The sequence below is a fragment of the Nannospalax galili genome, unplaced genomic scaffold (genome assembly GCF_000622305.1).
Source record: "Nannospalax galili isolate Female #2095 unplaced genomic scaffold, S.galili_v1.0 scaffold346, whole genome shotgun sequence".
Lineage (NCBI taxonomy): Eukaryota > Metazoa > Chordata > Mammalia > Rodentia > Spalacidae > Nannospalax > Nannospalax galili.
The window spans coordinates 3751242-3767511 of record NW_008357637.1 but is presented as its reverse complement, the minus strand read 5'-3'; the positions used below and the strand labels follow the sequence as shown (position 1 = coordinate 3767511).

Sequence of the window (16270 nt, the reverse complement as noted above, 5' to 3'; positions counted from 1 at the left end):
CTCTTCCTCCAGAGTGTTGGGACTAAAGGTGTGCACCCCCAAGCCCGGCTCAACAAGACATTTTCCCTTTTTTTTTTTTTTTTTCTGTCTTTTTGAGACAGGGTCTTCTAGTAGCCCCAGCTGGCCTGGAATTCACTATATAGGCCAGGCTGGCCTTTGAACTCACAGAGATCTGCCTGCCTCTGCCTCCTTACTGGGATTAAAGGTGTGCACCATATGCCCATCTTAAGACATTTTCATAATACCTCCATTATAGGGATAGACTAAAATTTCTTTATCCATCTCAAATTTTAAAGTCGTGTTAGAGGTGCCCAATTCCCTGGAGCTGGAGTTATATAAGGCAGTTGTGAGCCACCAGATGGATGTATGGGTCTTTGGAATTGAACTTGGGTCCTTTGCAAGAGCAATGTACACACTCTTAACCTCTTAACTTCTGAGCCGTCTCTCTAGCCCTTCACCATCTCTCTAGCCCTTTACCTTATTTTCTGAGACAGAGTCTCACTGAACCTGGCGCTCACTGATTTGAGTAGGCTAGCTAGCCAACAAGTTCCAGGGATCCTTTGTTTTCACCTTTCCAGCACTGTGATTACAGGCACACATCACTGTACCAGGCTTTTTACATGGGTACTGAGGATCTTGAACTCAGTTCTTCATGCTTACATAGTTAACACTTTACCCACCAAGTCATCTCCCCAGCAGCCTCAGAAATTAATCTTTAGTAGTAATACTTGTAATATAGGGGCTAGAGAGATGACTCAGTGATTAAGAGCACTGACTGCTCTTTGAAGCAATTCCCAACATCCACATAGCAGCTAACAGTAACTCCAGTTTCAGGGGATCCAACGCCCTCTCTGGTCTCCACAAGCATGGCATAGATGCACTTACATACATGTAGGCAAAACACTCAAACACATAAAATAGAAATAAATAAGTAAATAAGTACATGTAATATGGTTTTGTATGTTTTTTGTTTTGTTTTATGAACCGACTTTGTTCATTCTGTGTAACTGAGTGGAAACTAGGTAAAATCTTTATCATTTAGAAAAAAATTACAAAGCTTAGGGTACTTAAGGGCATGTAGTAAGGTAATAAGTATTAAGGCACTGCTTACCATAGTGCCTGATAAGTAGTTAAAATACATATTAACTGTCATCATTGTCTGATAGATTTAGAACACAGATTCATGTAGAATTTCAGATTAAAGTGAAGCAAATATTTTACTATTCATAGTATAGTATATTACTGTTAGTCACATGATCTTTTTGACATTTGTGGTAAGACAACAAAGTGAGATCTTTTGTAAGGTATATTGAAAAACCAGTTATCTCCACGTGTATTTGTTATGTATGTTTGTATATTAAAGAAGATAGTTTTATCTAGATTTAGTCAGAAGAGTAAGTCTGCTCATATATAATCTCTAAATGTGTGGAAAAGCTTTGATGGTCATCTAAAAAGATACAATAAAAAATAGATGGCTAATAAAGGATTACTTATAGTTGGGAAGAAGGAAACAGTTATAGAAGAGTAATGATCCAAATCTAAAGAGTTGGGGCTTGGAGGAAGATTAATCTTAAAATTGAGACTATACAGCATAGATTATCTTTGATAATCTTTACAAGTATCAAAATAAAATTTAGTTTCAAAATCTGACCCTTAGAACCAGGCATGGTGGCTCACGTCTTTAAGCTCAGCACTTGAGGGACTGAGACAGGGATACTGCAAATTCAAGGCCAGCCTGGAGTACAGAGTGAGTTTCATGCCAGTCTGGGCCACTAGCGAGGCCCTTTCTCAAGATAACAACAACAAAAAGTTTGTTTTATATGCTTTTGATTAGACCATTGAAATTTCTAGGATCCCATTTCTTAAAAGGAAAATTGGGGGCACTGGAGAGATGTCTTGGCAGTTAAGAGCACTGGCTGCTCTTGCAAAGGACCCAGGTTCAATTCTCAGCATCTACATGGCAGCTAATAGCCATCTGTAACTCCAGTTCCAGGGGATCTGACGCCCTCTTCTGTCCTCCTCGGGAATTATACAACATGGTGTGCTAACATACATTCATACACATATAAAATAAAAGGAAAAATTGTAAATGAAGATTTTAGGGGGGAGGTAAGCTCTGCCCATAGGAATCTGAATAGTTAAGAATCTATCCTATAATTCTGTTTATGTAGTTTTTTATAGCAGGTGAAACTGATGTAAATACAACTTTTAGAATCAAATGAAGTAATTTCTTCAGTGCTTGTAAAAACTGAAGACAGATTTGGATAAAAACAAAATCCTAATGATGCACTATTGATAAAGGAGAATGTCTCATTTTATCAACAGTACTGTAATTTCATATTTATTTAGTGTTTGCTATTTATATTAAATATACACAATCCAGACTTGATAAAACAGTTAAGAATTAACTGTAAATATTCTCTTAGCTCTGTTGACACATAATTAGCTGCTAGTTTTAGGAAAAGATCTTTATGATCTTTTTACTGGTATTACTTTTAATAGAAATCTAGATGTATTCTGGGTTATTAATGCTTAATTGATAATGAAAATTGTTTTTAATCTCTGAAATCATATTTTGTGTGTGTGTGTGTGTGTGTGTGTGTGTGTGTGTGTGTTTCGTCATTTAAATTTTAGGTTTCCCTTTTTGAAAGGAGAAAAGCTCTTCATATGTGCAGGATTTCTTTGAACACATACATACTATCCTACCTTTCATAGCTTGTTGGTTTTTTTTTTTAAGTACTTTATTATTTTTATTTTATGTGTATGAGTGTTATGCCTGCATGTAGGTAAATGTACCCATGTCATGCGATGCCCATGGAGAACAGAAAAGACTGTGGGATCCCCTGGAGCTGGAGTTACGAACAGTTGTTAGCTGCCATGTGGGTGCTGGGATTTGAACCCAGGTCTTCTACAAGAACAGTCAGTGCTCTTAACTGCTGAGCCATCTCTCCAGCCCCTCATAGCTTGTTTTTTTAAGTAGACCTTAAAGCAGCCATAGCAGTGCTGTTATTTTTTGAAGTTCTTAAATGTATTATGTAGATAACCTTGAATTTCTATTGCTTTTTTTTTCCATTTAAAATTGTTTTTCCTCAAATACCAAGTCACTTAAATAAGGGTCTTTACTTTTTATACTGCTAATACATATAGTACAGGTATAGCTACCCAGTATAAAAGTAGTTTGTGATATTTCAGGTACTCCTGTGTTAAAATCTACTTCCACGGGCTATCATAGGAAATGCACTGACATTCTATAATGCTTGTTGTGTTAGTCAACTTTTCATCACTATAACATAATTGACGTAATCAATTTTGAAAAGATTTTTTTGGCTTACAGTTTTGTAGGCGTCAGTCTGTGATTATTGGCTCTCTTGTTTTGGGTGAGGTAACACATCTTTGTATGAGTGTTAAGCAGATCAAAACTGCTTACTTTATGGCTGAAAAGTGAAAAAGAGAAAGAGGGAAGGGTTCAGTTCCACAATCCCCTTCAAGGATAATATGCCCATAGTGACCTAAAGGTTTTGTTGCTGCTGTTTTGTTGTTTGATCCCAGGCTACCCTTGAATTCTTATTCTCTTGCCTCCATCTCCCAAGTGCTGTAGTTATAAGTATTTACCACTATGCTCAGCTGGGCATAATGACCTTCAACTTCTTAAGGGTTCCTCCACCTTCCAGTGTACCACCCTGGGGAGCAAGCTTTTTTTTTTTATTTTTTAAATCTCTGAATGCGTTTATATTTAGACTTTTGGACATGTTTCCTTCTGAAAATGATAAAGCACTGTGTCACACCTGTGCCCACCCCACAGCCCACCAGTCCCTGTGGAGGGCGATCCACTGCCTCAGAACTCCGAAATAAATAGAATTGCCATCAGGTAGCACTGGATCATGGCACAGGGGGTCTGGGCAGCCTCGGGTGGGTGGCATTGTGGGGAAGGGGGGAGCAAGCTTTTACCACTGGACCTTTGAGGGACATTTTAGATGTAAACAAAAGTGCTTGCTTTTACAGCAAAACTCTTGGAAAAGAGTTGGTTATACTTTCCATTCTCTTGAATTTACTCTAGGTAGAGTTTTGTCCTTTACTTACTTTATGGAAACTGCTCTTGTCAAGAAAGTCATTACTAGATTACTACATTTAAGGGTCGTTTCTTTGTCTTCATTTTATTTGACTTACTAAGCATTTAACATAGTTAATCATGTTCTTAAAATAATTTCTTCATTTGGCTTTCTTCCTTCACTGGTGATTCTTGCTTTGCTTTGCCTTTTTAAAAATATTATTTTTTTATGTGTATAAGTATATTGCCTGCATGTATGTAAATGTTATGGTATGCAGTACCCTTGGAGATCAGAAGCAAGTGTTGGCTTCCTCTGGAACTGGAGTTATGGATAGTTGTCATCCACCATGTGGGTGCTGGGAATTGAACCTGGGTCCTCTGCAAGAGCAGTCGGTGCTCATAACTGCCGAACCATATCTCTAGCCCCTCCTTGCTTTGGTTTTGATTTGTTTTGCAGTGCTAGAAATTGAACCTAGAACCCTGAGTATGCTACACAAACTCTGATTACTGAGCTACATTACCTAGACCCTCACTTTCTGCACTTAATCGCCTCTACTTGTTAATGGTGTAGTGCCTATAGAGTTATGTGGCTCTTAACACCAACTCTGTATGCTAAATTACATAAATTGGTAAGTATTCTACCTTAACTCTAGAGCCATCAACTCTGTGATCATTGTCTTCATTTGGAGATTTTAAACATCTCAAAACTTTCACCCCTTCCCACAACTTTGTACCTTTCAAAAAGAATACATACAATCTTTCTAAGTACTAAAGATAAACCCTCCAGTGTGTAAACTTGTTTCTGTTCTCATACCTTATATGTATGACAACCTCATCACTATTTCCACTATCTATGACTCTACCTTCAAAATACTTCTTTTTGTTTTGTTTTGTCTTACTGGTTTTTGGAGACAGGATCTGCCTGGCCTGGAACTTGCCATGTTGACCAGGTTAGCCTTGATCTCACAGAAATCCACCCACCTCTGCCTCCAGAGTGCAGGGATTAAAGGTATGTGCCATCATGTATGACCCTTCAGAATATTTCTTGACTGATTCATTCTACAACCTGGAACCTCCTCGCCAATTTTAGTCATGGTCCCCCACCCCGTGTGTGTGTGTGTGTGTGTGTGTGTGTGTGTGTGTGTGTGTGTGTGTGTGTGTGTGTGTCTCTTTTTTTTTTTTTTTTAAAGGCTTGGTTTTACTATGTATATAGCTCAGGTTGACTTGGAATTTACTGTATAGTCTAGGCTGGCCTTGAACTTGGGGTCCTTCTGCAACAGCCTCTCTAAAGCTGAGATGACAAGCATGTACCACGGCCAGTGGCTGCTATCGTCATTTGTAATAGTAATTTATAATAGTCTCCTAATATTAGTATCCCTATGTTGGCTTTTGTCTCCTAACAGACTTTTTTAAACTTTAAAAAAAAAATTTATTTATTTTTATTTTATGTGTATTGCCTGCGTGTAGGTAAGTGCACCTGTGTCCTGCAGTGCCCTTGGAGGTCAGAAGAGGCTGTCGGATCCCCTGGAACTGGAGTTATAGACAGTTGTTAGCTGCCATGTAGGTGCTGGGATTCAAACCCAGGTCTTCTGCAAGAATAACCAGTGTTCTTAGCCATCTCTCCAGCCCCCTGACAGACTTTTATACAGCGTCTGGGATCCTGAGTTTATTTTAATGAAGTGCAATTAAAAATTATGTCACCTCTTTCAGTTCCTCCCTCAAAATAACATATGAAGTTCTTATAATAACCTGTAAAGAAATACATATCAGCTGGATGTGATGGCGCGTGCCTGTAGTCCCAGCACTAGGAGGCTGAGGCAGGTGGATCTCTGTGAGTTCAAGGCCAGCCTGGTCTACATAAGTGAGTTGCTGGGGCTACAGGGAGACCCTGTTTCAAAAAGACAAAAAAAAAAAAAAAAAAAAAAAAAAAAAAAAAAAAAGGAAGGAAAGAGCACATATACTTCTTTCTCCCTTTCTACTCCCCTATTTTTTTTTTTAAAACCTCTTTGGTTTTAACACTGTTCTTTCATACTCAGTGTTGCCACACAGTCCTCCTTCCTTTTCCTTGAACACACGCAGCATACGTCCAGCTTGTTTTTCTTTCTGCTTTGAAAACACTTGCACAACCATTACCTTCTTCAGATCAAATACCACCACATTGGCAAAAACTATGTCTCCTATATTTAAAATAGTAGCTACTCCTTTTACTTTCTATCCCTTCTTACCCTATTTTTTCTTCTAAATACTTGATTGCCACCAATTATTGCATATTCGCTTATTTGTTTCCTAATTTAAAGGTAAATGTGATAAAGACATCAGTGAAAAACTGGGAAATAGAGATGAGAATGTCATATAAAAATTGAAGTATAATCAGGAAATTGTAAATCATGTGTGCATTAATGTTGTATCTTATAAGATGAACATGTGAAAAACTACCATCCTGATCAAGACATTGATTATTTAGAGCAACCCAGAAATCTGCCTGTACCTAGTCATTATCTTTTTCAGAAGTGTTGACTGTTAGAGTTACATATTTATCGTGTTTGAATTGACCCTGGCACATCATTATCAGCCAGGTTCTTTCTTGATAGTAGACATTCTGTAGATTTGGAGAACTGCATGACACATATCTACCCATCATAATACTATAGAGTATTTTCACTGCCCTAAATTTCTCTTCCCTGTTTTTTTTGAACTTTATCCAATCCAGTAGGAAATTAGTGTATTATACTGAATCAAGAAAAAGTTGTACATTTTTATTTAGGAACAAATTTGGCAAGTTTAGAAGTAGATGACTTGGAGAAAGATATGAGAGCCTGGAAATGAACTGGCAGGACTTTATTGAAGTTGATAGTTTGAATAATTAGGTTGTTGTAGTCAGGGGGGGTGCAAGGATAAGTTTTTTTGTTTTGTTTTTCTTTTTGGTGGACGAACTTGTTCCATTTGGACCTGCTAAGTTCTATGCCTATGATTTATCCAGATGCAGTAAGAAAGAAAACTAAATTGTTAGCAGCTGTTTCTGTGACATGCTCTTTAAGCATATTTATTTAGTTTGAGGAAGAGAATTAGCAATAGAGATGAATAAGAATGTCCTGAAGTATGTTTGTCCTCAGACAGGTTGCATTTCGTTCCTTCCCATGGTGTGTGTGTATGTGTGTGTGTTTTCTGTCTGGTCTTGAAGTCTTAATACTTCTGTTCAGATAGATTTCTTTCCCTTTCTTGGAATGGTCTTACTATGTAGTCCTTGCTGGCCTGGAACTTACTATGTAAACCATACTGGCTTTAAAATTGTAGCAGTCCTCCTGCTTTGCCTCCTTAATGCTGGAATTACATTTCTTAACTTTCTTTTGTTTCTTTATAAAATTGTTTTAAAATTTTTTATGTGTATGAGTACATATACATAAGTGTACCATGTATGTGCAATGCCCATCAAGACTAGAAGATGTTGGATCCCTTGGAACCCGAGTTATAGACAGTTGTTAGTTGTCATATGGATGTTGGGAACCGAGCCCTGGTCCTCTGCAAGAGCAGCCAGTGCTTTTAACCACTGAGCCATCTCTCTTGCCCCTCCAAGGTTTTTGTTTTTGTTTTTGAGATGGATTCTCACACTGAGGCTCAAGATGGCCTGAATTCACTGTGTAACTCAGACTGGTCTCAAACTCGAGCAGTCCTCCTGTCTCAGCCTCCCAAGAGCTGGGTTTGCAGACATGGACCACCATACCCAATTTAAAAAATGTATTTTTGATAGTGTCTTGCTCTTGCTTTTTATCCCTACCCACTTATCACAAACGATGAGTAAATAGTCATAGAAGATTTAAATGAGGTTAAATGAAAGTGAGTAGCTTTTTTAAACATCTGATAAAAATTCGCATTTATAGGCAATTTTCCCCCAAATTTGTATATGATAATCTGTATGCTGCCGTTATGCAGCTTGTGGGAGCTAGTACTATATAACTATTTTGTGTGGTGTTTGTTATGATATGATAGTTGGATGCCTGATTTATAAAAAGGCAGAAGCTGATATAATTTGGAATGATTTTATTCATCCATCTCTATTGAAAATACAGAAACATCAGATTATATATCCTTGACTTTTTTCCTAATTTTCAGTGATGAGATGAAACTCACTCTGCATATAGGCCTGTAATAGATAGTTATGAAATAGCCATTCGCTGAGGGAATGAGCTCTTTTTGTCCTTCATCAAATAGAGGAGAAAGTGACTGCTTTATCAGCTCAACCTGTAAGTATGCTCTGGATTATCTCTTCCTGGCCTTTTGGAAACACCCTCCCCCTGCCATTGGATCTTTTTCATAACCACTTAAATATGTTTACCTTTCCTGTTTTTCAGAACAAAATACTTTTTGTCCCTTTTAGCTTATAAGCTTCTGTCGCCATGTTTCTTTGTGTGTCTCAACCAAACATCTTCAAACTTGTTTTTCTCTGAGTGTGTGTGCGTGTGTCCAAGTATGAGCATGCATGTAGTGTGAGTGCCTACAATGGCCAGAGGCATCAGATCTCCCTGTGGAGCTAGAGTTAAAGGAGTTATAAACTGCTAGATGTGGGTGCTGAGACCTGAATTCATGTCCTTTGCAAGAGCAGTAAACACTGTTAACCATTGAGACATTTCTCCATCTTTTTGTGTCATTTTGTATTGTTCTGAGTCAGTCTTGCTATGTAGACCAGATTGGCTTCAAACTCATGATATTCCTGCCATAGTCACCCCAGAAATCTGGGATTTACATATGTGTACCACCATATGTACTCAGTTGTACTTGTTGTTATTAATGCTTTCCTATTTGTACCCACCTTCCTTCTTGATTTATATGTAGCATTTGATGTTGTCTACTTGCTATGAAATGGATCCTTTTTTTTTTTTAATGGAAGCACATTTTCTTGACTGCTGACTTCTCCAAGTGCCTTAAATAGTTGTGTCTTCATAGACCACCTTCTACTTTAGTCCCTTGAGTGGTATTACCTACTTATTTGGATGGGCTCTTTGACAGTGTTTATCCTGGTAACTTCCACTTCTGTATCTTTAGCATGCACTTCTCTTCTGAGCTCTAGACCTATAGGTCTAGTTTCTTTACTTAGGCGTCTCAGACTATGAAAACTCAGCAACTTAACCTTGAACTCAAGAACTTTCTTCTCCTCCTGTACCTTCTTCAGTAGTTCTTCTTTTACAATTATTTTTTTTCTTTTTTTGCAATTAATTTATTTTTAAATGTTTATATACATATGTTTATATGTACCACATGAATGCAAGAGCCCACAGAGGCCAAAAGAGGGCTTGGATCCCCTGAAGCCAGAGTTACAGATGTTTTTTAACCTCCATATGGGTGCTGGGAACCAAACTTACGTCCTCTGCAAGAGCAGTAAGTACTCTTAACTTCTGAGCCATCTCTCTAGCCCCTTTAATAGTTCTTATGTCGTTGATTAGTACTAATAATCTTGCTGCCCAGGCTAGAATCCTTTCTCTTCCCATTTTACCCTTTGTTTTTTTAATGTGGCTATTTCTTTTTTTAAAATAACTTTATTATTTTTATGTGTATGAGTGTACTGCCCGCATGTGTGTAAATATACCTATGTTGTTTAGTGCCCATGGAGGTCAGAAGAGGGCGTCAGATCCCCTGGAACTGGTGTTAAGATGGTTGTTAGCCACCATATGAGTGCTGGGAATCGAACCCAGGTCCTCTATAAGAGCAGTCAGTGCTCTTAACTGCTGTGCCAACTCTCTAGCCCCTAATGTGGTTATTCCGATAAAGTAAACTAGCATTGTTTGAGACAGTCTTCTTGATTGTTGATAATAACTTCTAGTTTGTATTATTAAATTTAGGTACATTCTTTGTGTGTGTGTGTGTGTGTGTGTGTGTGTGTGTTGGGGATTGAACCCTGGGTACTCTACTGAGCTATAACCTAGCCCTACACACCCTATTTTTGCCCCATGTATTAGTGACTGATACAGATATAAAATAAAATTTTTGGCTTGCATATATAGTTTTTCAGGAATTTATGCTTTTGACAGGATCCTATTCAGTATGTTATTTTATCATTAGTATCTATTAAAATCATTTTTCTGAATCGAAAAAACCTTAGTTGTTATAGGTTCACTTAGAAAATGATGTATTATTGATACATAAGTAAAGACGTTTGTCTCCGCCAAGAAAACACAACTTCTTGTCAAATCCACTCTTTTTGTCATTCCATGCCGTTTGTTTCCACCATCTCGTTTATAATAAAACTCCTCAAAATTGATGGAATAATGTTGCAGCCATTACAAATACTTTAGTAATGACTGCCTTTAAAGCTTAAGTTTTCTTGTTACAGTTTCAAATGAATGCATTCTGTATGTGTTGGGTGGGCATGTGTATGTGTTCACATGAGTGTGTGTACCTGGAGCCTAGAGACTGGCACGTGTCTGCCTTGATTGCTCTCCACCTTATTTTGTGAGACAAGGTCTCCCTGAACCTAAAGCTTACCAACTTGACTAGGCTAGCTGACCAATGAAGTACTAGGAATCTGCCTGACCCTGAGTCATAATATCCCCTGCCCCGCTCCCCTACCACTTGCATTGAGATTACAGGTATGCACTGAGCTTGCAACATTTATGTGGGTGATGGAGATCTGAACTCAGGTCCTTCATGCTTGTGTGGCAGGCACTTTACTGACTGAAGCATATCTCCGGCCCCATGAATGCATTCTCTTACATTCATGTAGTACCTACAATTAGAATGAATGCAAATTTGTAAGATATTAATGGTATTAGAATATGTTTGTCTTAATTGATCATTAGATTTAGTAACAGACTAGGCCTAGTGGCACAGGCCTAAACTACTTGCGATGCTGAGGCAGGAGGGTCACAGTCACAAATTCAGGACCAGCTTGGGCAGCTTAGTGAGACCCTATCTCAAAACAAGAAGTTTAAAGAGGGGAGAGGCCCTAGGTTCACTCTCTCATACTCAGTTGACTAATTGAACAACTGTAATTGGAGTTTAACTTTACTTTTTTTAAAAACAAAACAGGGTGGCTGGAGACATGGCTCAGTGGTTAAGAATACTGGCTGTTCTGGCAGAAGACCTGGGTTTGAATCCCAGCACCCGCATGGCAGCTAACAACTGTCTGTAACTCCAGTTCCAGGGGATCTGACAGCCTCTTCTGTCTTCCATGGGCATTGCATGACATGGGTACACTTAACCTACATGCAGGCAATACACATACACATAAAAATAATAAATAAATTTAAAAAAACCAAACAGGATTATTATGTAGAACAGGCTGCCCTAGAAGTCTCAGAGATGTCTCTGTCTCCTTGAATACTGGGATTAAAAGCATACCTGGCAAGTTTCACGTTTGTTACTGGATCCTTAAAAAAAAATAAGCTCTGCTTCTGGCTTTGTTCCCTTTTTTTTTTTTTTTTTGCTAAATCCGTTATTTAAAATAAAATAGATTGTTTTGAAAGGAAAAAGCTACAAGGAACAGTGAGTATGCTCTATAAACAGGGATTTGTTTGTTTTTTTTAAACTTTACATAATACTTTAGAAAAATTTAGATTACATGTTGTTTTTCTAAGGGAGTGAGCTATGTCTCTCTTTTTTTGAATCTGTAGATATTAGGATCAAGGAAGAAGAACCTGATCCTGAAGAATGGCAGCTCAGTGGTGATTCTACGTTGAATACCAATGATCTAACGCATTTAAGAGTACAAGTGGTAGATGAAGAAGGGGACCAACAACATCAAGAAGGAAAAAGACTTCGGAGGGTAGCTTGCACCTGTCCCAACTGTAAAGAAGGTGGTGGGAGGTATGCACACATAAACCGTGTATTTTTTTTTTTTTAATAAAGTGTTAATATCATCACCTTAATTTAAAAAATACTGCATGCCATGTCAATTATGATAAGTTATTCATCACATGATCATTTTGGGTGTGTGTCTGTATGAATGGCAGAAGTTAGAAAACAAAATATATGCAATCAGATTTTCATCTGATGAAAATATAATTTTCGTCTTTAGAAAAATTGCTAACAGATGCGATTTTATAGGCCCCATTTTATTAGCCTGTTTGCAAACCAGCAGTGGGTTTGGCTAAATACGGAGAAAAAAATTGTTAACTTGAGAATGTTATATTAAAGTAAGAGGTTCAGAAATACTTGATAAGCATAAATACTTCCATTTTCAACAGAAATGGGGAAAAAGACCTTAATGATAGGAATTTATTTTAATGGTACTATAGTATTTTTAGCTCATTGTTTTTAAAAGCCCCAAGACAAAAATAATGTGACAGAATGAACTCAAAATGATCAGTAATTACATTAAATGTGGATGAATTAAGCCTATTAAGAGACTGTGACTTAGATCATAAATTTAAAAAGAAACATCTATCCTGTTGTTGATGTTGAGAAACATTTGCAAATGATGGGTACAGTAATAGTGAAGATGGGAAGAAAAAAGATTTGTTAGTCGAAAGTTTACAAAAAGAAAACTGAACAACAATGTTGGTATCATGCAAGATGCAATTTGTTAGTGTTAAATGGACAGGTAGGATATATTTCATATTGATAATGAAATATCTGTCAAGATTTAATAATTATAGTACTTTTTTGCACAGCTTTGAGGTTTAGAAAGCAAAGGCAGAATGATAAAGCTATGCTAACCCAATCCTTAGTCATGATGAAAGGCCTCAGTACCTTCTGTACTGATTAGGTACACAAAATACACCGGACAGTGTAACTGTATGTAAATACACATCACTTATAAACTTGATCATCTTTCCACCTTTTGGTCAGACTTATTAGTTGATTTGCACTTTGACCAGTTCATTTGCAACATTAATAACTAAGGCTGGGGATAAAGCTCAGTGAGGTCCTAATGTTCAGTCCCCAGTAACCACAAAAATGGGAAGGGACTGATAACTGCCAACATTTTGAAAACAGTACAATTATTCTTCTAAGTGACACTTTAAATGAATTACCTCTTGAGAGTTTGAGACAGGAAGAGTACCATAAATTTGAGGCCAGCCTGGTCTACATAGAAAGTTCTAAGCCAATCAGGGCTACGTAGTGAGAGCCTGTCTCAAAAACAAAACAAAGTATGTGTATGCTCCAGAGCCTTAATAATTGTATTGCCACCCCATTGATCAGTCTGCTTCTGCTCCTGATCTTTTAAGTATTTATACTTAGTGTAATTATTCATTTGCCTAAACTTTATTAATGTGGAATTCTGGATAGGCAGTAACTTCTGAAATTTACTCTCTATTTTAGAGGCACTTTCAAGATAAATTATTTGTGGGCGTCTAATTGGAGGCCAAGGCCTGGTCTTTGTTTCATTTATTCTTTAAAGTGAAAAGCCTTTTTTTTTTTTTTTTAAGTTTTATTTTGTTTTTGAGGCAGGGTCTCCCTGTTAGCTCCAGCTGGTCTGGAGCTTACTATATAGACCAGGCTGACCTTCATCTCACAGAGATCTACCTGCTTCTGCCTCCTGAGTGCTGGGATTAATGGCCTGTGCCATCACTTCCAGCTTGGAGTGAGAAGTATTCTTATTAAACACATGCTCCTAAAAATTCAGAGGGAGCAGGAGAGTATTTTAAAGAAAAACAAAAAGAAAACACCCAAATTTATCTCACCTTAATATAACCACTATGACATTGTTGTGCATATCCTAGGCATTACAGATATTTTAGAGTCATTTTTCTCTCGTTGTTTATATGTCTTGTTTTGAAAATTTTTGTGGCCATACTTCCAAGTCTGATCACTATCATTTTTTTATCTGTATATTCTATTGTATGTGGATACATAATAATTTGACGTCTCCTTTTGTTTGGGGTTTGTCATAATCCTCACACATGTCCTTGCACATTTGTCTGATTATCTCACTGGTGTATGTTGGCAGAAGTAGAATTGCTGGATCAAAAGAAATTGTCTGCTAAAATTGCTGGGTCAATTTCTATTTGAGTCAGCATGTATTAAGAGTATCCGTTTTCCTGTATACTGATCAACAGTTATGATTTTTAAAAACTTTTTAAAAGTTTGACAGGCAAGAAATAACTTTATTCTAGCTAGTGTATGTTTTAATTGCTTGGAGTGAGGTTGATCATTTCTGGTTATTTTATAAAATTTATTTTGTGAATTGTCTTGTGAATCTGTTTATTTGTATGTGAGATGTCATATGTGCAAATATTTTATTTTCTCAGTTCTACATTGCCTTTAACTTCCTGTCAGTGGTTTGCGAAATGTATATAAGTAAAAGGAGTTTTAAAAAAAAAAAAAATATTTAAGTTTTTTTTTTTTTTTTTTTTAAGATAGCTAGTAAAAGTTTTACCTATGCCAGGGATTATATTTAAAAAAATTTTTTTCTCTAGAATTTTTTGATTTGTTTTTAGTAGTTTATACTAAGCATTAAAAATTGAAGTTCTTAGAGAGGAATAATATTATTTCTTAGAGTTCATTTGAATAAAATTCAAGAGGTATCTAGGTTAGGCACTTGTATAAGTAACTGTTGTATCTAATTAGTAGTAGACACATTAACATAAATAGTAAATCTTAAGAATGTTCTTCAGCTTGTTTTTTAAAAATATAATATTGGCCCTTTTTTCTTGTATTTTTTTTTTAATACACATAAATGAGCATGATGGCATAGAAAAGTAATTTCATTTATAGAAACCTTTTTTTTTTTTGAGCAAGGTGTAAAAGAAAGTAAAAAGAAAATACTTTTAAGACTTCAGTTAGCCAGAATTTCTTGAGCAAAACCATTCTGGAGAAACTAGTGGAAGAAACAATTGTTACAAAATTGAAAAAGCAAACATCTAAAGGCATTTTTACATAGGTTTTGTATGGATTAAGCACCAGCCCATCTAAAATTTTATTTTGAAAAATTTGTTTTGTCAGCATTTCGGCTTGAGTCTTGTTTCTGCCACCCTAAGCAAAATTTGGCTTTATTGTCACTATCTTGTCATGGAATTATTGGGAACAAGTTTAGGAACTCAGGAGTAGAAGTTTTAAATTGTTAAAGTTTTGTGGGGGTATATAATGGACATTAGTGGTATGATAATGTGTTCAGTAAGAAACATGATTAAACCTGAAGAGTTCTTTCCCTTCATAAGACATGACATAAATCCATATCTAGTATGATTTCCTTCTTAAGTACAAACTTGAACCTTAATAAGTTGCTAAGCCTTTTCTTTAAATTATATAGTATTTGTGTGCACCTTCACCCTGATTTTTTTCTCTTAGATGCTTATCCCATTTTCAACGAATATTTATGTTTGCCTTCTAATTTAACTGAAAAAATATTTCCCTGCTAGTTTTCTTGGTCTTTTGAGAACACATGTTGCTGTTCATTTCTTAGTCTTGTATTTTGTTAGTGCTCAGAAGGTAAATTTTGCTGTTTGTGAAATAGCAGTTTTGAGTTTCCAAAATGGCACTAATTCATCTGAGTAATAGCTTTAGCAGAGGGGCATGTAGTCATGATGAGTGTGAGTGAGCTCAATTGGCTTCCCTGTGAAATTGTTATGATGAAGGCAATATCTAATACCAGTAAGCTGAAACATTGCTTTTCCTTAGATCTATTTAAGAATAAAGCAAATTTTAAGAAGCTAAATTAAATGGAAACAATAAGACTTGGGCATTGCAAATGAGCCAGGAAAACCTGTTTTTCTCTACTCAACTCTTTAAAGAGACTTAGAAATTGGGGGTGGACTGGAGCAGGAACTAGAATTGTGTTAGATTATGACATCCTTGCCCTGAGACAACAGCATGACTCCTCCTTGTCTTTACTTATGCTATTCCTCTGCCTGGAATGCCTTCCCTCCTTTCTATCTAAATCCTACCCACCTCCTCCACGAAGCCTTCTCTAACTACTGGAGCCCACATTGATGTCTCCCTGTTCAGAACACCTTTGGCATCTAACAGCCAGCACTGCACCGTTTAGCACTGTTTGTCCTATGGCAATTTCACATGCTACTGAGTGTGAGTACATTAAAATATAAATGTGGGGGAATATGCATTTTTCCAGTGAAACTTGAAAAACAATAGGTGTATTGTATTCAGGAGGATTTAGAAGTTATGGAAGGTTTATAGGCTACACTTTAGACTGAGATTGAGGGAGGAGGGGAGTTGGGGAGGGGATAAAAGTGCTTTTTAAAAAATATTATTGAAACATTGAAAAGTTTATACAATGTGATTTTGATAATTATGCCCAGAAAGTCATGCTTTAAAAAAAAACTTGATTCA

The 16270-nt window shown here is 36.7% G+C and overlaps 1 protein-coding gene across 1 annotated transcript in view; it reads left to right on the top strand.

Annotated features, from left to right (window-relative positions):
• The window catches only part of Sp3 (Sp3 transcription factor), a 53474-nt gene that overhangs the window by 32439 nt on the left and 4765 nt on the right, over nucleotides 1-16270 (top strand). The window contains exon 4 of the mRNA XM_008855280.3: nucleotides 11653-11845. Within this exon, the coding sequence (XP_008853502.1) occupies nucleotides 11653-11845 (193 nt within the window). The remainder of the gene's footprint in view (nucleotides 1-11652; nucleotides 11846-16270) is intronic.